At 47.8% G+C, this 20514-nt stretch overlaps 1 protein-coding gene across 1 annotated transcript; it reads right to left on the bottom strand.

Annotated features, from left to right (window-relative positions):
- Window positions 1–768: 768 nt before the first annotated feature.
- LOC118156917 (aconitate hydratase, mitochondrial-like) lies at window positions 769–18932 on the bottom strand (the record flags this gene model as incomplete). Its single annotated transcript, XM_035311144.1, is given in 18 exon segments — window positions 769–1270; window positions 1680–1801; window positions 2109–2151; window positions 2153–2242; window positions 3064–3255; window positions 4409–4564; window positions 4739–4861; window positions 5048–5159; window positions 5887–5960; window positions 6875–7032; window positions 8296–8401; window positions 8679–8770; window positions 9013–9117; window positions 10263–10413; window positions 10788–10946; window positions 15074–15166; window positions 17391–17649; window positions 18742–18932. Coding segments are annotated over 18 exon segments (2370 nt in total), but the record flags the coding sequence as incomplete, so codon positions are not given.
- Between the last annotated feature and the right edge of the window lie 1582 nt (window positions 18933–20514).

Below are 20514 nucleotides of genomic sequence, written 5' to 3'. Positions count from 1 at the left end.
ACCCTCCCAGCAGTGCAGCTATAACCCCTTAATTCGGAGCTGTTATTCCTGGTGCATTGCTCTAATTAAAAGGGAGCCTAGAATTCTTTAGGTTCACATAGTAACTGAGGTCTGGCTGCTGAGACAATGCGCTTACTGAGTGCTGGCTGTGCAGCAGTGCTCGGACATGCAGCCATCTAGACGTGCTAGGAACAAACTTTGCAAAAAATGCCCACCAATTTTTGTAGGTAGAAATTTGGGTGAAGCAGGTTAGCGCCTCACCAGCCAGAGGCTTCCACACAGACCCCTCTGGAGCCAGGGTGTGAGGTTCCTCCAAGCAGCTGTTGTGCTCAGCTCAGCTTTATTTGCTATTCTAACCCAATTGTTCTCAACATCACGCTTCTGCTGTGGAGGTGAACTGTTCTTGAGGAAATTACTTACTGCACGATGTTGGGAAAGTGTACATAACTCACTTGTTTCCTGCAAGTCTGTCATTCTAACAGTGGAACTGATGCCCTGAACAGGAAGGCAGCATTAGTCGTGAGCACAGCCTGCCATAGTTAATGTCAGGGGATAAACACCCCCGGTCCTCTGCTCCTACTGCTTTCAGAGCACTGCTACAGCTGTGAGGCTTTTTTTTTTTCCCTTAACCATGTGGCCTTTGCATAACAATACAAACGGGGCAGGTAGCATTGAATCTTCAAGTTCTTTCCCACCCTCTCAGCAACAGCGAGGGGGAAAGCAGGAGCTGCAGAACCGGATTATGAAGACAATCACGCAAGGCAGAAGAGATGGTCACAGTCTTTATTTCCATTTTAAATCTTTAGCCATCAGTAAAGTGAATGGGCAGAAAACAACCAACTGAGCAGACAAACCCACTTTAGCTGGTTATTTCCAAGTATAAATAACTGTGGGACAACTGAAATTGAGCCAAAATAGAAAAAGGGAGCTGGGGAATTTAAAAGACAAAAGTAAGCCTGGTTGCACTCCCTTTTCATAGTGTCAGTGAAGAGGAAGTACCATAACAAAAAGGAAGCTATGGTTACATTTGATCAGACATTTATTCCAACAGTAGGCATGGAATTGCACTTTCATGAAAAATGCCAAAGCTGAATCGAGTCCAGTGCACTGGGGGCATTGTGCGCACTTAGCTTGATTTCTGCTGCAGCTCCTTCATTCTGTTCAGGGCACTGCCAGCTTGAAACCACTCGATCTGTGACTCGTTGAAGGTGTGGTTCAACATGATTGTTTCTTGGCTCCCGTTGGGGTGCTTGATGATGCATTTCAGAGGCTAAGGGAAAAAGACAGCTTTTATTTTCCCCCTTCTTTTTCAAGGGAGCAAGTTAGCCGAAGCTTCTCACAGGAAAATCCCTACATGTTTTTAAAAGGGTCGAAAACAGAAAATGGTAGCTCAGGGGTGGTCTTAAGAGAGAAGCGTGGTTGCAGTTCCTTCTAGGGAGCGCTCCCGCCTTAGGTAACAAGTCCAAGAATTCAGAATGTTGTACGAGGACTTCCCAAAACAGAACAACATGATCTGATCCTGACCCTAGGCCGCTAGTGTGGAGCATCTCCTGTGGCCTCCAGGCCGTGCTGCCCATCAGTGCCGCTGCTGCTCCAGGCCCTCGCACACAACCATGCTGCTCCCTGCCACGGGCACATCCCCGACCCCCAGAGCCGTGACAAGATGTGCAGGCACTTACCTTTCCAGGAGCAAAGTCTGCCAGCCCCACGATGCTCAGCTTGTCCACAGGATGAATCTTGTTGTAGTCTGCCGGATCCGCAAAAGTAAGAGGCAGTAGGCCTTGCTTCTTCAGGTTGGTTTCTGCAGAGAACAAACCATCAAGTATACTTGGAACAACCCGCTGCAGGGGATGAGGATAACTTCCCAGCTGCTCACTGCTTCTCTGAGTAGGACTCTAACAGTAATTACTACCTTTGTCACAAAATCAGCGTTATCTGCTGTTAGTGGCACATCTAAGTAGAAGAGGATTCCCGACAAGAGGGACCACACGATCTGTCAGCAGATAGTTCCTTCCCACAGGTGTTGAGCCCTGGGGCAAGGTAAACATCTCTGCCGCCCCAGCCAAACACATCCTGTTTATACACGCTGCAGGGGAAGCGCAACTCACCGTGGATCCTGGCAAAGCTCTTGGTGATTATGACCCTGCCCCCCCAAGTGACGAGGTTCCAACGCTGCGTGCTCTCGGCTTGATCCCTCACCGTAGTTTTCATCCCCAATAACCGCCCATTTGACACCCATTTTCTGTGATAAAAGAGGAAGATTGAGACTTCTGCAGTCACTCAGGTGAGGAATTAGCAATAAACACAACCCCGACACATCTCATGTCAGTGCAACACTAGTGACGTTGCTGTGCTATGGTACTTCCTGCCAGGAGACGCCCCTTGGTTCTAAGGAAGGACAGAAATGAAGGAACTAAGTGCTTCAGAGCAGTTAGGTATTGCTGTTCTTGGCTAACACGGGCTGAAGAGGATCGCTCTTGGGAGCCAGAGCAAATCCTTGTCACCACCTTTCCTTCCACGGTCTTGTGCCAGGTGAGCATTCACACCACCATGATCCCTCTACTTCTGTCTACCAGAAGAACCAATCTGATACTGCTGCCAAGCTGTTCTGAGAGTGAAAGGACACTTCGAGATGTTCCAAGCCAAGTTTTAAAGAACAAAGGGGACAAGAATAGAATTTTAGACTAGCCATAGGTGAATTCTTTAGGTTCACGTAGTAACTGAGGTCCATCTGCTCAGATAAAGAGGTGAGATTTAGTTGCAGCCTGATGACAGCAGTGCCTTGCAAGTTGTGCGGTGTCTAGAGGTGTTCTGCTCCCTTCACCTAGGGTTTCTGGTCCCCTTTGGTTCACAAGATCCTCCGCCCTCTGCCCTGCAGCAGGTAGGGACAGAATCCCCTTTAGGAACTGCCACAGTCAAAGTGTGTCCCAAGAAAAAGCCTCAGTGCTGAATGAATTCACAGCTGCTGTTACTTGAGCAGTAGGGTGAGATCCTCGGTCTTGGCACAGAGCACACAAAGTGCAAACACCCTCCTAAAATAGATGCACCAGGAGACGGTCTCACCTTGTAGTAGCGGGCTGTGTCTGGGACTGGCCCAAACTCCTGGGTTAACGCGTTCCTCACGGAGTTGGCTTTGCCATTTTCAATGTTGATAGCGCCGATGAGCAGGTTGTTGGAGATGTTGTCCAGATGGCCACGGAATTTCAGCCACGGCCCAGCGGCAGAAATATGGTCAGTGGTGCACTTCCCTTTTACCTAAGGGGAAGTACAAGAGGTCAGTCTCTTTAGGATGGATCAATGACTTGGCCCTTCCTCAGCACTTTTTATTCTGAAGGATCTTCCTACTCTTCTTAAAAGCACAAACCCAAGACATGTTATAGAATCAAGGCACTCTTAACGCAGAACACAATGGTCTAAGGCAGAATGCAAAGCCAAAAAGAATGTTTTTTCTGCACGCTTTGGGCAGAGAAAATCCCTGTTCCAAAGGGCAGAGTCAGAAAAATACGGTAAGCTGTGACACCTCCTGCCATGTCCTCACTTCCCTCAGCAGCAGGTTTTGCAGGTACCAAAAGCCATTAAGTTCTTCCTGGTACAGCTCAACCTCTCTGCTGGAGGAGCTCAGCAAGACACCAAGTGTTTCCTCAGAGTTCCCAATCTGCATAGAAGCCTCCTCAGCCTGTAGGAGCAGAATTCCCGACCAGAGAGAACAGCCCTCCAACTGGCTCCCAGAGTGTCTCCAAAGGAATTGTGCGTGTCAAGCAAGCAGAGCTCAGTATGGAAGCACGGCCCTTGGGAATATCTGCGGCTCTCTGCTGCTGAGAATCAACAATTCTCTTGAAGGACAATTCCTAAGGGACTGCATTTCAGCACCTATCACTGTGTTAGCTGAAGCGTTCATCCTGTTAATTCATCACACAGAGTGAAACAAAGCATGTCTTCAGTAGGAGACTGAAATGTAATGTTTAACTATTGCGAAGTAATAGTTTCTGTAAAATGGGAAGACAACATAAATACCGGTGGATGAGAAGATCCTAACGACCTCCTTTCAGACAAAACGCATCTTAGAACAGTCAGACATTAGAGAGGCTAATTAATGGTTGTAACTGGGACAAATTCTCCAAACTGCGTGGTATGGGTGGGATCATATTACAGGGTGTAAAAAATTAATTTTTCATGGTGTTAGCTAATGACTAGCCCCAAACAGAAAAGTCTCTTAGTCATAATATATAAAGTATCAGAAGGAAACAACACCACAAGGGAAGCAAGACCCTTGCTTCACTTCCCATAGCAATGCAGCTGAAGGGAGAGGAATCTGTCAGCTCAAGGCACACCCAAAGCTTCAGTCCACGTGCAAATCCCTGTTTGCCCAGCCCTGTCGCGGCTTGTGTTCCCCCGCCTTGCTCCTGACCTTGATGAGGATCAGCATGTCTTCTAGATCCTTGCCATCCCACTTATCGAAGGGCTCGAGAAGCTGGAGGCGCTGGCTGGTGGGGCTCACATCCACGTGCTGCCCACTGCCATCCTTGGGAGGGTACTGATAGGTGTCCTGGCCTGGGTCAAAATCCTTCAAAAGAATAAAAAGGAAAGGAGAATCATCAGTCTCAGCCATCCCCAACAGCATGCGAAGAGAACAAGCCAATTTTAACATTAAAGGCAGTGCACAAGAGTTCCTCTGCTACATATAAAACACTGACAGTGACCGGCCTCCCCTCCCTCCATCTCCAGAGCAAGCAGTTACCAGCTTGGGCAGCTCATCTGCATCAGGTGCTTCGAGTTTAAACTTCTTCCCATCTGTTCCTGTCAGGTAATCTGTCTCGGGGTTAAATTTTAGAGTGCCAGCAATGGACAGGGCTGTGACAATCTGAAAAAAATAATAATTTAAAGGCTTAGTCTTCCTCCCATCTTCATTTGAAAGCCCTGTGCCTAACAAAGACAGCAGCCAGAAGGCTCTCAAAGCTACACACCAAACTACGCCGGGTCTCTTCCGAAGGCAGCGGAATTGGCTCTATTGGAACTATTCCCCATGCCCCCTCTGGCTGTCTCTTACCTCTGGGGAGGTCACAAACGCATGAGTCTCTGGGTTGGCATCATTGCGACCTGTGAAGTTCCGGTTGTAAGACGTAACTATTGTGTTTTTCTCTCCTTTCTTTATGTCCTTCCTGTGAAAGAAGGAAACACTCTTCAAATCCAGAGGGAATACTGCTTCTAGGTAACTGGCTGCTAAATCCCCAGGCTTGGTTGTGGCAGCAATCACTATCTTTGGAAACATGAATCAGCACACACATTTTCCTCCCCTAAGTACAGACTCAAAACCAAGGACAGTGCAATGCCAAGTCAGACACTGATTCCTGGAGTAGTTTCCGTAGTCCATGTTGTGCAGTGCTGAACCGTCTGAACAGTAATCAAGTGCATGCCTTTGGACATGCCACCATCAGTAATGACAGAGCCAAACGAGCATGTGTCTCCCACCTCTTTTATCAGGATTTTCCTCACTGCCACTCCAGAGATTTAAGCCAGACCAACCACTCTTCCTGTTTTAAAAGGCCCACACCAACTCCAGCCCATCCTCTCAGAGATAACTGCTCTCTCTCCATTTCAAAATGGAGAGAAAGAGAACGAATGGATGAAAGAGAATGAATTCCATTTCTTCTCCATTTCTCTCCCTATCAAAAACCTATAGATGTGGCCATGCTGCAGCTTCATTCATCCAAAGGCTCAGCATAGATGTGCGGTTTATTTCTCCTCCTCCAGTGTGCATCAGGCAGCTACGACCAATGGCTAGTGTGTTTAATTCCCTGTGCGTGGTATTTACTATCAAATTTGGCTTCACAGAGTGCTTTAGGAGCTGAGATACAAAGCTAGACAGAGGCCTGTCTTTCACTTTACCTGTCCCACTGGCCAATGCATGGCCCACAAGCGTTGGCAAGAACCAGCCCTCCAACATCACGCAGGATTTGTGCCTGGGGACGGACAACAATTTCATGATTAGTAGGAAGTCTGGGGTACATTTCTCACTGCATTCGTTCAGAGAAAGAGGACATCCATCTTCTAACAGAAAGCACCAAGCCTCAGAAAATTCCTCTTCTTGTTTCACTTGCAAGTTTTGGGTAATTGTCATAAATACAGGGGGCTGATGCCAGTAGAGCTGTAAGTTAATGCTGGGGAACGGCACAGGAAGATTTACCATCAAGTTCCTGTTCTCTGCCTACTTTAAACTGAGCGAAATCCAGCTACTCAGAGACATTTGACTGAAGGGCAGCAGCTGGTTCGATTAATTTTCACCACATTTCCTGGCAGCCTAAGGAGTGATTTGGTAAAAGTGCAGGCAAACATGGGCCTGCTCAGTCCATTCCGTAAGGGATTCAATCAAGAGGGCAACTGCTGGAGAGAAGTAACTGCAGTCAGACAAATAAAAAGCTGAGTTGTGGACACACCCGCACATAAACTCATACAGCTGATCCCCAAGCTCTGACAGCATCCAACACTTACTAGATATTAGAACCAATTAAAATATCGTTATATTCTGCTCCCCACAGAAAAGGGGAGAAGGCACATGGTGGTTCCTCTAGGGAAACACTTGAGTTTTATCTTTAGTCTATGGGACCTACTTCCTACATACACAGGTTTGCTCACATCCGAAACTGTCCTATAAGGAGAAGAGTGGATGAACGTATCAGGTCAAAACATTGCCTGGCTCGTGGCAGGACCCAGGGGCACAGTAACACAAGGCTGGTCCCTGTATCAGTCACTGCGCCTCCAGCAATACGCGAGGACAAATTTAAGAGGTTTCCATTAGTCACTTCCAGACTCCTGAGTACCGCCTGGAAAAGTTTAACCTTTACTGTTTGGACCCGTAAAGAGCAGTCATACTCACGTAACCGTCCCTTTCAATGGTGGCTCGGATCTGCTCTGAGCCTGGAGTGATTGTGAACTTCGATTTGCACTTCAACCCATGTGCTAACGCCTGTTTTGCCACTGCTGCAGAGCGTCCCATGTCCTCGTAGCTGGAGTTGGTGCAGCTGCCAATCAGGCCTGTGGTGTTTGACAGAGACAGAGAGGCGGTTAGTGCTGCCCTGGTTGCTTCTCCCTGAGGAGACCTTCTCTCGCAAAAAATAAAACAAGAGACAACCTCCTTTTCCACTGGCAAGGAGCCTGAAACAGTTTCAGGTACAAACACTGCCAAGCCTCCCAGCAAGATACTGTGGTCACAAGCAATCAATCCCTCAGGCTTCGGAGGCTGTAAGCCAGAACACATTACCTGGTCACTAGGCTGGTTATTTTACAGGGTCAGAGTGCCACCTATGTGCACTTTGGTTAGGCGAATTACCACAAAGAGGTATTCTTCTAGGAAGAGAGAAAAGGCTACAAATCAAGATGAGAAGAAATCAAGGAAACGATTAAAAGAAGAGGTGGGAGCCTCGCTACGCATATTGAATTTTAGATTTCCCAGCCCTTTCAACTTACACCTCAGAGCCCACTGGCCTTTCTTCTTTTTTTTCTTCCAAGGAATTTACACGCCCAATTAGTTCACCTCAGTTATGGTGGGCTAGACCCCAACGCACTGTTTGTTTTGGTATAGGCATTCTGTAGGCCTTGGATAAAACATCCTTTGTTGCAGTGTGAAGATCACCCGAGGACATACAGAGTTGCACTGACAGCACTCTGATGCTAACTAGCAAAGAGTAAAACTCTGGACTTTCAACTACTGCTGCTCCTGATCCTACTTGTAACACTACTGAATAACTTGTTTCTACCTAGGATGTGGCCTTTACAACGTACTTGCATTCTTTTCATTCCCACCCGGAGCAATTCCAGAGAAGCCAGGGAGTGTACTAGTATCCACCCCTCCTCTTCAGGACAGCGAGCATCAACTTCACTTTGTCCTGAGAGCTCAGTCTCCTGCTTGGAGAATGCACAGCTGTGCGCCTGACAGATCTTTGTTGAAAGCCTGCTTGTGGATTTGACCAAATGTGTACCAGGTAACATTCCTGGCAACCCCATCTTTCAAAAATTTCCAACAAGGCAAAAAATTTGCCTAGCTCTTGAGATCTAAATCCCTCCAGCTATCCCAGACCTCGGCCACAGGGGAGACTACACACACCTGGGAAAAAAACAGAGACTACTCTTCCCAGCAAATTCATATGCCTATGTAGAAATGACACTGCAAAAAAGTCAAAGGGCATAGAGCAGTAATTAAAGAATTAGACCCCAAGCTATATGACCAACTGCTTATCCCAAGACAGCAACATTTATGGCACAAAGATGAAGGCGGAGGAAAGAGCAAATGCTACCCACCAACTCTGATATCAACAGGCCAGCCCTCCTTTTCTGCCACAGCACCAATATCTGACACAGGGTGTGCCAGGTCTGGAGTGAAAGGTCCATTGATATGTGGTTTCAGCTTTAAGAAACAACGACAGAGTCAGAAATTACAGTAGCCAGGAAAAAAAAAAAAAAAAAAAAAAAAAACAGTTATGAAAGGAATTGATTTGCTACCTGGAAGCTGTTTAAATAGGACTCGCCTGCCTGAGCAGAAGCTGTTAGTGGGACAGGTCTCAGTGTTTGTTACACGTTTTAGCACAACCAGGGGTGCTGCATCCAACTCCCAGCTTAGTCCTCATTCACACGAGGCAGTCTCACCATGACATCCAAGATGGCAAGCAGGAAGGAAGCCTTACCTCACTGAGGTTGATTTCTATCACCTGGTCATATTGACAACCAGAATCAGGTACCAGGTGTTGCTTGAATTCATCCGCCAGCGCAGCTATGTCTGGAATGAGAAAGAAGGGAGACCTGAAAAACCGCAGCAGATATGATGGAAAAGAAAGAGACCAGAACAAGTGAACACAGGGTCCACCAGGTGCTTCCCCAGGCACTTCAGCTACAGACTCCCCGCTTGTACACGCAAGGACAGAAGCCACATCAGACACCGCTGCAGGAGGATGCTGCTCCCAGAAAACACCTTCATTCAAACCCACACTTCTACCCACTTCAACCCCCAAGCCCTCTTACCAGCTCGCCCAGTCTTGCCCAGGTATTTCTTCATCCGTTCGTTGTAAGGAAAGATTGATGTGGTAGCTCCAATTTCAGCCCCCATGTTACAGATCGTTGCCATCCCTAGTGAAGGAGTGGGAGAAAAGACCACAGGGTCAACAAAGTCCAAGGCCATCCAATTCTTCAAGAGTCAGCCCATGGAAAAGACAGCAAAGCCAAGAGAGATCAAGTGCATTAGGCACAAACCTAACTCCACAACAGACAAGATTCCAGACAAAGACTCCAGTGATAGAAAACAGTAAAAAAAAAAAAAAAAAAAATCACTAGTGGCACTGGGATCACCCATGCCTTTCAAGGACACAGTGATGAAGCTGTACGAGTTGCTCTTTTGCTGTTTTACGTTTAGGGAGCTAGAAGCAGGTATCACAAGTCAATGCTCTCTGATTCAAGAGAATAAAAAAATCCTAAAATACTCTCAGATCGTAAAAGCAAGTATTCCAAGTAGCAACTATTCCAAGTAGCCAAGCATTATGAATGGAGAGAGGCCCAGCTTAAAGGCTACATTTCAAGCCAAAGGAAGGGACACCTCTCTCAATTTGGTCCTGACTAGTATCTGTACTGGGTCTGCCCGGTTAGTACTTGGATGAGAGAGCAGTTGTGGTGTTCAGCTGCCTGGCACGGTAAAACCACCACACTTTCGTTACAGACAACTAACTGCAGTATCTGCTGGTTCAAATTCAGCACCTGAGACCCAAAATTGGTTACTGCAAGTCTCCACATTAAACTGCTGCTTTCCAGTCTCTCCTCTGCTCTGCTTTTCTGGGAAGCTTTTTCTTTAGCAGCTGTCACACATTTTGCTCCCTGTCCCAACCTATTTCTCTTCCCTACTCACAACCTATTTTAGGCTGAAATGAAGATGTCAACCTTTACTACCCCCAACATCTCCATCCTCTAAGCATATGGCAAAATACCTCCATCCTTACTCTCATCCTGACAGCACCACCTTACAGGAATCCTCACAATTAACCATTCAGCGTTCTCACAGTCCCAAGAGGTAACAGAGCAGTCCAGAGAGGCTTTTCACTTGTTACACACTCTCACCCCACCAGCTTGCAGAGAAACAGACTCCCAGTTTGCTGTGTACTGGTCTCCCAGCCAGGCTAAGAGGGAACATTTAACACTTCTTGCCCCATTCCCTTCCCCTCACAGACAACCCAACACCTACCTCCAACAACAACCCACTCCAGACAAGATTCCTGTTGCCTTACCAGTGCACGAGATTGAATCCACACCGGGCCCGTGGTATTCGATGATGGCGCCTGTTCCACCCTTGACCGTGAGGATGCCAGCCACCTTCAGGATCACATCTTTCGGAGAACTCCAGCCAGAAAGCTTGCCAGTCAGTTTTACACCAATAACCTTAACAACATGAATTAAAACAACAAAAAAAGTACATTGGTATCATTTCCCTCCAGCAGTCAAGAGAATTCCTCAGGCTTCTTTCTCAGAATCTGGGTGGTCACCAAAACACAACGGGGAAAATCCTGAAATACCACAGCACACGCACATGGGCTGAACCCCCTGTCAAGGCCAACTGAAGACAGATCACTACTCACCTACCTCTCCCAGTCCCCAGATTAAAAAGGCTGGAAACAAAACTCAGAGATGCCAATAAACCATAGACTGGCTGTTTGAGCCAGGCAAACACAGGCACCACGGTGCCTTACATATGTTTCTTACCCATCTTACAGCTCACGCCCCACATAGAGGATTAGTGTTCCTTTTGCTCCTACCTTTGGGCATTTAAGCTCCCAAGGGATTCCTGCCATGACATCCACGGCATCAGCTCCACCCACTCCAATGCAGACTCCTCCCAAGCCACCTCCGTTGGGGGTGTGTGAGTCTGTGCCGATCAGCATAACCCCGGGATAGGAGTAGTTCTCCAGAATGATCTGAAAAGAAAAACAGATTGTTTGCTTGCTTATTTGCTGGGAAAGGAGGGGAAAGGCAGCAAGAAAGCCAACAAGAATATAGCCTAGTTTTTGTCTGCAGATTTCAGTAGCAAGAAATTTCTTTTAGACAGTAAGTTCAGTTGTATTTCAACTGCCTTCTGGAGAATGTAATGACTGAACGAGGTACCAAGTCTTGGCCCTTGCTCATCCCAGGACAGTAAGAAGACTTAAACAACGATCTTCCCTTTTCCACTGGAAGACCTCTTCCTTCCAGTAACCTTTGTTAGGGCTCAAGAAGCCGTTCCTTAGTCTCCAGACTCTTGATCAACCGCTGAGCCAGCCAGCTCACCTGGCCAGCGCTAGCAAGACCTTTTGCAGGCTTTTATGGTCCCGCAGCAGTAGAATACCAGCAGGGCCCTCCAAATCCTTACTGCCAGCCAAAACCTAATCACACAGAAAAATCCCGCACAAATACACCAGGAGGCTGCCTTTCACTCATTGCTGCTACTGATCCCATGCAAAACTCTTCAAATATTAGCAAAACCACAGTCCTTTACTGAAAAATGACAACTTTCCTACAGTAGTAAGCCAGTAAAGAATTCAAGCTAATGAACTTCTTACTGCCTATGTGCCGTACCTACATGATGTACAGCCTTTCTGGGAAGCACGGAACTCACAGCACATCTTACAGAACAGCCTGGGCAGAACTACAGCAGTCCTTTACTGAGAAAGCTAAGATTTTGGCCTGTAGTACTTCCACCTTTACACACGCATGCAAGAAAGGTCAATTCCAAGAGCCGGACTCTGAAGCTGTACAATAAGTCAAATTTTCTCCAGCTTCTTTTCCTCAGAAAGTGAATCACAAGAAAGCTGGTAACAACAATAGGGAGCTATGTTGCCACATGACAAGTGTTATGTGTGGTTTCAGAGCAGAAGTAACCTGAGGTGCTCCCACAACCTTTTGGGGAGTTCACCTGTTCTATTTCCTTTCTCCACTGCGTCACACCAAGTTAAAGTAACCTTAGTAACTCATTCCATAGCTAAGAAAAGACGTCAGAGAGCTCTTGACTGCACCTGGTCACAAGTTCCCTGCTGACAGCATGTTTAACAGTCATCTGTTCTCCTCTCCACTCCTCTTGCTTGTGCTGCACTTCAACTTTTCCTGCCTGCAACTCAGGAACAATGAAAACTGTCTCCTGGACATCCATAGCAAACCAACCAAAATCAAGGTAGGGAAGTCCTGCTAGAGGTGTTGGGTTTAAAAAAACAAAAAGCTTCATCATGTGCTAGGTTATCTTGGATCACAGAATCACAGAATTTCTAGGTTGGAAGAGACCTCAAGATCATCGAGTCCAACCTCTAACCTAACACTAACAGTCCCCACTAAACCATATCCCTAAGCTCTACATCTAAACATCTTTTGAAGACTTCCAGGGATGGTGACTCCACCACCTCCCTGGGCAGCCTGTTCCAATGCCTCACAACCCTTTCAGTAAAGAAGCTCTTCCTAACATCTAACCTAAAACTCCCCTGGCGCAACTTTAGCCCATTCCCCCTCGTCCTGTCACCAGGCACGTGGGAGAACAGGCCAACCCCCACCTCTCTACAACCTCCTTTAAGGTATCTGTAGAGAGCGATAAGGTCGCCCCTGAGCCTCCTCTTCTCCAGGCTGAATAAGCCCAGCTCCTTCATCCGCTCCTCGTAGGACTTGTTCTCCAGGCCCCTCACCAGCTTCGTCGCCCTTCTTTGGACCCGCTCAAGCATCTCGATGTCCTTCTTGTAGCGAGGGGCCCAAAACTGAACACAGTACTCGAGGTGCGGCCTCACCAGAGCCGAGTACAGGGGGACGATCACCTCCCTAGCCCTGCTGGTCACACTATTTCTGATACAAGCCAGGATGCCGTTGGCCTTCTTGGCCACCTGAGCACACTGCTGGCTCATATTCAGCCGACTGTCCACTATCACTCCCAGGTCCTTCTCTGCCTGGCAGCTCTCCAACCACTCATCTCCCAGCCTGTAGCTCTGCTTGGGATTATTACGCCCCAGGTGCAGGACCCGGCACTTGGCCTTGTTAAACTTCATGCAGTTGACCCCAGCCCATCGGTGCAGCCTATCCAGATCCTCCTGCAGAGCCTTCCTACCCTCGAGCAGATCGACACACGCACCTAACTTGGTGTCATCTGCAAACTTACTGAGGGTGCACTCAATGCCCTCGTCCAGATCATTGATGAAGATGTTAAAGAGGACCGGCCCCAGCACCGAGCCCTGGGGGACGCCACTAGTGACTGGCCTCCAACTGGATTTGACTCCATTTACCACAACTCTCTGGGCCCGGCTATCCAGCCAGTTTCTAACCCAACGAAGCGTGCGCCAGTCCAAGCCAAGAGCAGCCAGTTTCTTGAGGAGAATGCTGTGGGAGACGGTGTCAAAAGCCTTGCTGAAGTCAAGGTAGACCACATCCACAGCCTTTCCCTCGTCCACCCAGCGCGACACTTTGTCATAGAAGGAGATCAGGTTCGTCAAGCAGGACCTGCCTTCCATAAACCCATGCTGACTGGGCCTGATCGCCTGCTTGCCCTTCAAGTGCCACATGATGACTCCCAAGAGGATCTGCTCCATGAGCTTCCCTGGTACTGAGGTCAAACTGACAGGCCTGTAGTTCCCCGGGTCAGCCCTCCGGCCCTTCTTGTAGATGGGCGTCACATTCGCTAGCCGCCAGTCAGCTGGGACCTCCCCCGATAGCCAGGACTGCTGATAAATGATGGATAGTGGCTTGGCCAGCTCCTCTGCCAGTTCTCTCAGTACCCTTGGGTGGATCCCATCCGGCCCCATCGACTTGTGCACATCCAAGTGCCGCAGCAGGTCACCAACCAGTGCTTCGTGGATGGTGAGGGCCACATCCTGCTCCCCATCCCCTTCCACCAGCTCAGGGTACTGGGAATCCAGAGAACAACCGGTATTGCCGCTAAAGACTGAGGCAAAGAAGGCATTGAGCACCTCTGCCTTTTCCTCATCTCTTGTAACTAAGTTTCCCCCTGCATCCAGTAAAGGATGGAGATTCTCCTTTGTCCTCCTTTTTGTGTTGATGTATTTATAAAAGCGTTTTTTGTTATCTTTAACGGCAGTAGCCAGATTGAGCTCCAGATGAGCTTTGGCCTTCCTAATTTTGTCCCTGCACAGCCTCGCTACATCCTTATAGTCCTCCCTAGTGGCCAGCCCACTTTTCCAAAGATTATAAACCCTCTTTTTTCTCCTAAGCTCAAGCCACAGTTCTCTGTTCAGCCAGGCTGGTCTTCTTCCCCGCTGGCTCATCTTTGGGCACATGGGAACAGACCGCTCCTGCGCCATTAGGATTTGCCTCTTGAAGAGCGCCCAGCCTTCCTGGACCCCTCTGCCCTTCAGAACCGCCTCCCAAGGGACTCTACCAACCAGTGTCCTGAGCAGCCCAAAGTCAGCTCTCCGAAAGTCCAGTACAGTGGTTTTACTGGTTCCCTTCCTGGCCTCGCCAAGAATAGTGAACTCCACCATTTCGTGGTCACATATGGATGCATATTCTTTTGAGGTGCAAGAGAATTTCAGACCTGAAAACCCATTGAAAACTCTTTTGCATTTTATTCAATTCAGATAGCAACTAGTTATGTGTACTAGTTCTGTATAGCTGCTCTATTTGGTGTCCTCATTCACTCTCTCCTGGTTTTGTTTTCTTAAATGAAACCAAACACATACGAAAGAGCCTTAGAAAAGGTCTATTCCAAAAGCTTCCTTCCTTACTCCCACAAGGAACCCACGTTAGCCCTAAGTAGCTATTTTCACGGCATCACTTTACTCTCCCAGCCGTACCCAGACAAGCCAGCTCACAAACAGTTACGGTTCTGCGATTCACGTGGCCTGCTGCTGGCACTAACTAATCACGCATCAGGTTACACTTTGACAAAAATAACCTTTAAGTAAAAACATTGCTGCCAAGATAACTGAAAGGGAGCAAGCGAGAAAGTTCACCTGCCTCAGAGAAAGCGAGTTGTTCCTCTCAACTGGTGAAATTCTCTACGGGTTTGTACTGGAGCTCTCCCCCCACCATAAGGTAGAAGAGCCACTGGATGTTCAACGACTACAAGCACACACTTTACCTGGTGAATGATTCCCGACCCAGGTTTCCAGAATCCCACTCCATACTTGGCACCAGCTGTTGCTAGAAAGTTGTACACCTCCTGGTTTATATCCTAGTCACACAGGAAAACACATGGTATTAGTAACACATTTTGTTCTTTGGCAGATCATGAGCTCAAACACATTCCCTTCTTCCCAAGCCTGTGCATAGTTTGCTCCAGTTTTGCAGCAGCTAGAGGGAGGTGCACAACGCTCTTAAAATCGAAAGAGATCAAGGCTGTTTGCCAGTCAGTTGTAGCAGGCCACTTAATTTCAGCCAACTTGTAGCTCTACTAAGGCATCTTTTTTAGTTTCCAATGCCAAATCTCACAATTCAAGGAAAACCCTGCCAATAAGGCACTGGAGAATGCCCTGCTCATTTCTTCTACTCTCAGAGGGAATTTTAACCTGTTTTTCTCTCCTCTTCTGACCCCCCTTCCTTTTCTACCAGCTGTTTCTTTTGTTTTATGCATGCTTTGCAGACATTTCAAACCTCCTGATAAGCATTTCAGCTTTATTTTTTACGGATGAAGAAACGGAATGGGAAGTTGCTCGCTGCCAGGGGAGCTGGTGGGTGTCGTTTCTCCTTCTGCCGAGTCCCTTGCTTAAGGCTCTCACAATGCTGCCTTTCTTGCTGCACCACCACTGTTATTCGTGGAGGCCACACCATGAAAATTGCTTGTGAGAATAGCCACGGTTGCCAAGGAAGTATGACAGTACTACGTCCTGATAGTTCTTGGCAGAGGAGCGGCAGAACAGATAAGATAAGCACCAGGAGGAGGGAGTTTCTTAAGGACGTTTCTCAGGCAGCTCCGCTTCAGAATGAGGAGAAAGGGAAAACTGGAGATAATGGCAGAATTGTCTCAGCACGCATTTGCTGAAGTTTCCCATGAGGCAGCAGCAGTTCTTTAAGCCTCCTTTTCCACTGGGAGTCAGGTCACTTCACTCTGTTTGTGCATCCCTCCCCCAGTAAAGCACGCTGATGTGCCAGGAGCAGATCCAAGCCACCCTGAGGCCTGCCAGCATTCATTACGTGCCAACTGGCAGCTTGAGAAGCAGAACCCAGTCACAAGAAGGCAGGACCTTTACTTGGTCTGCTCAGAGCGGGTGGCAGACGAGGAACACTGCTCAGCTCAGGGCTGCAGCCAAACACCATTGCACTGAAGAGAACAAATGCAGGAATAGGGGAAAGACAGGAGGTGAGGGAAGAAAATCAACAGTCTTATTTGGTAAGGTCCCAAATTCTTAATCTCATAACTTGGGCCTGAGACAAAATGTAGAACAAGAACTCTCCAAATTTAATCTTTGGCGGTGTACATTGCTTTACTCTAACCTGGGGGGGAAAAGCCAGAAGCACTTGCTTTGACATCAGGAATTTCTTCGAACAGATACGGACTAAAATCTTAAAATGCAGCTGAGCGTTTTTAGACGTGTTTAGAACAGATTCTTCAGTTTCAGTATCAGGGTCCAAGTCAGAAGCCTCCTGGCTTTGATAATGGACTTACGCTATGCCCACTTGGAAAAAAAAAGGCTCCCCCCACTTCCCTGCTATGCTAACAGGATATTCTTCCCTGGCAGATTCGTTGTGGTATGTGGGACAGAGGTGAATGTGTTTACATTTGACAGAACCCCCTAAGGAAGAATAAGCAGTAAAACTGCGGGGGAAATGTAAAAAGAAACAAAACCTCATTGAACCAGAAGTTGGACAAACAACATTGGAATTCCCAAATCAAACCCTTCATGCCTGTATATACATTTATTAGCTATCCTTGCTGGTCTTGAAAGCTGAAATGCTTCAGTAAGCACTAATCACTTGCAAGTGGTTTGGGAAACAGGAGCAGTTAGCTGCTCCCCCTTCGCAGGATAAACCAGCGCAACGCAGATGCATGTTCAGAAAGCTTTTCATGCTGCTGTACACAGCGTTAATTCCCTAGAGTAATCCACCTTCCTTTCCTACCCTTTGAAATAGATTTTTCTTCTTCCCTTACCTGAAACATCTTCTTGCTCTACAGAACATATATACGACTTGCAATTCCATTGTTAGCAGATTAAGAGCTAGTGCTTCCTACTGTCATGGTCCTGTAAACCATGCCAGGGATGAATCTCTGGTGAAAAACTCCCACAGCCCTGCTCACTCTGTTTCTTTACTGCATCTGACCTATCTACCAAGCTAACCACCACAGGTAACCTGCTATCTGTCTGATTTTGTGGCTGTCCTGGAATAAAAAATAAAAATCCCTCCCCTAGACTGGAAAGAAGCTTTCAAACGGCCTGAACTTAAGTCTCTGCAACAGTCACCTTGGCCCTCCGAAGATCTTTTTCACCACCTGACTGAGCTTCTATGAGGTGATCGCAGTGGATGGTGGAAGGCACGGCCACTTTGGGCAGCCCGCTGCTGATGAACTGCAGCATTGCCATCTGAGCAGTGGCATCCTGCATGGCCACGCGATCCGGCCGCAGGCGCAAGTAGGTCTTGCCTCGCTCAATCTCCTGCTTCGCTGGGTCATCCAGGTGGCCGTATACAATCTTCTCAGACAAGGTCAGGGGACGGTCGAGCCTGGGGAGACGAGAAGAATTTTACATCTGCACGTTGTGTACTTTAACACTTGCCCCCTTAAGCATGTAACAGAACAAAGATACTCTCTTCTTCCCTTTACCACTCTAAAACACACGAACATACAGCAGCCTGCACGGTTAGCTTACGGATCTAAAATATCAACCGGTAGCTGGCTGAAACAGGTGCTTGGTCCAGAAAGTTCAAAAGGATACAAACCAGCGTCACTCTGCGCTTTCTTTTGCAATCTCCCTGCACAGTAAAGGAAACTTTGACTCTGCTCATTTCTCAAGGTCACACCAGGACAGCAAATAGGGAGGTGAGAGAGAGGTCAGACTCAATTCACAAGTACCAGACCCCACAGCAAGGAAGGACAACTAAGCAGAGTTTCGCGAACACAGACCTTTTGTCCTGCAGGCTTCTGACTGGCTGTCTCAGCTGAGGAGCCTATTTATGTCAGTGGTGAGATCTTCTGAGAGGTAACTAAGTAGACACAACGACTTGAAACGAGAGTTACCACATCTAACAAAGGACGCAGAGACCGAAGGACATGTCTTACAAACCACTGCCAAGGTAAGTGGAGCAGGAATGACAACTCGGCAAGCCTCTATCAGCAGATTAAGGTCACCATGTTTGCACAGACTACGAATTCCTAGCCCTCCTTTTTGTGTCTGACGCCTACAGTGGCACACGGGAGAAGGTTCACCGTCAAAACAAGGTGCAAAGGAGCATTAGCCTGCAATGACCACTGCCCACACGCTGCTTCCCCAGGAAGGCGCCAAGCGCCAATACGAAGGCGGGCATTAAAGAAAGAGGGCAACCCTTTCTAGTGCCTCCTCTGCACTGACCTGGTTCTCTACGTGTCACAGTGCTTCATCCTACAACCCTCCCCACAGAGCCCCACACCACTGCACAGAGACGCTACAACTCGTGTTTCGCTACGCTGGCAACTGCTGCGGCTCCGAGCTGCTCTCCCCAGTAAATATTCCCTCTGCCAGAGCCCTGTGGTGTTTTTTTCCCCTCCTCTCCCATCACTGCAGAGCTAAATTCTGCACATTGACCCGGCCCCTCCCCTCCTCCTTCCTCCCCTCTTACCTCTTACGGACAATGTTGATGTTCTTCTCCAGCTTTTCATAGTTTATGTATTCATTAGGCTCAAAGTGGCTCATGGCCACCTTGGCCCGCTGGCACAGGACGGGTGCGACATGGTAGCGCCGTATCCCACCATTCAAGGCATGCTGGAAAGAGGAGAGCGTTAGTGCTGCAACCCCGCAGAGTGAATCCCTCTAGTACCAATAAAATACTTGCTTTTCAGCTTTAATTGCTGGAATTTTACAGGCTGGGGAACAGAAAGTTTGCAGAACTTTTTTATTTTTTTTAAAGACACAATGAATGTTTGATCACACAATGCTACATATGGAGTTAAACAGTGAGACAGCAGGATAGCCAGAGCTGGTAGCGTTTACCAAATTACTTGGTGTTCCTATCTGAAGCACGAGATGCCTTCTGTTTTCGTATGAAATCTTCTTTCAGGCAATTCTGAGATATTCCCTAAGCGACCAACAGCTGGATGTATTCCTGAGATACTACGGCCACGGTGGAGAACATCATCTACGGTTTCCACATTTGTATTTACTCGCTGGTATTGAGTTTATGCTGAAGGACTGGCAGACAAAACTGTATGGGACTGAGAAAACGCCCTTTTACTCCACCACGACATACCACGCTCCCTGTGCAGGGTCTCTACACCCAGCCACGAGCACATTATTACACGATGCATAAGGTGAGCTGCATTTCAGGGCTAGCGACAGTGACTCTGTGGATGTGCTTGGTCTACAACATAACACGGAGCAGCAGAGGCCAGTTGTGGACCAAACACTTTTGCTTCACCCATCTGGCTGCGGGGACATCCTCACCTTGCCCCCAAGAACAGCCGTGCCCCCCAGGCGAGCTAACAGCAGGACGGATGAGCTATACCACAGGTTCAGCAGGAAACACCACCAAAAAAAAAAAGCCCAAACATCACTTGGCCGCCTCCAGAGTGAACCAGTCCCCTGGAACACGGAAGAAGGGCAGGCTACGCAAGGTACCTTTACAGCACCTGACCTAGAAGGAGCAGGTCAGTGCCAGGGTTAAAAGGCCCTCACGCAGCTGTGAAAATGGAGTCAGAGGGCAGCCTCCACAAAAACTGCCAAGGATTTGGCACATGCCTGTCTTACAACCCTTGAAAGTCTCTGTCATCGTTGCTGGAAGTCTGGAAACAGAAAACAAGAGCCCAGAGTTTTTCCTCCCCCAGTGTTACAATTTAATCCTACTCTGGGTTTCCTATGCCCCATCCCTGGAGGTGCCCAAGGCCAGGCCGGATGGGGCTTTGGGCAGCCTGGCTGGTGGGAGGTGTCCCTGCCCACGGTGGGGTGTTGGAACCAGGTGGGCTTTGAGGTCCCTTCCAACCCAAACCAGCCTCTGATTCTATCATCTTCTACTTTACATTGACAAGACTTTGTATGTACAATCACAGTACCAAACCCTGGTTCTGCATTACCAAAGATGCTAATCAAATCTTTAATTGCGTATTTTTTCATCTTTCCCTGTGAATATTTTTTCCCCAGTTTTCTTGCTACCAGCATTTCAAAAATTGCCCAAATCAGCCATGATCAATGAAACGATACCACCAATTTTTAATCCAAATCTTGTTTTATTGTCCTTCTGATAAATGTTACCAATGTCTTCCGTAATAAAAAGTTCAGGAAATCTAGGAGAGATCCTAACAGCTAGCACACTACCAACAAGGGTGTGGTTTCTTTTCTTACCAAACAATCCTAGGCTCTTCGATATCCACCTTTCTGTAGGAACAATAAGGGTCTACGG

Source organism: Oxyura jamaicensis (genome assembly GCF_011077185.1).
Source record: "Oxyura jamaicensis isolate SHBP4307 breed ruddy duck chromosome 1 unlocalized genomic scaffold, BPBGC_Ojam_1.0 oxy1_random_OJ106549, whole genome shotgun sequence".
NCBI lineage: Eukaryota > Metazoa > Chordata > Aves > Anseriformes > Anatidae > Oxyura > Oxyura jamaicensis.
Note: the sequence above shows the minus strand (reverse complement) of the source record. Positions and strands in the feature narration are given on the sequence as shown.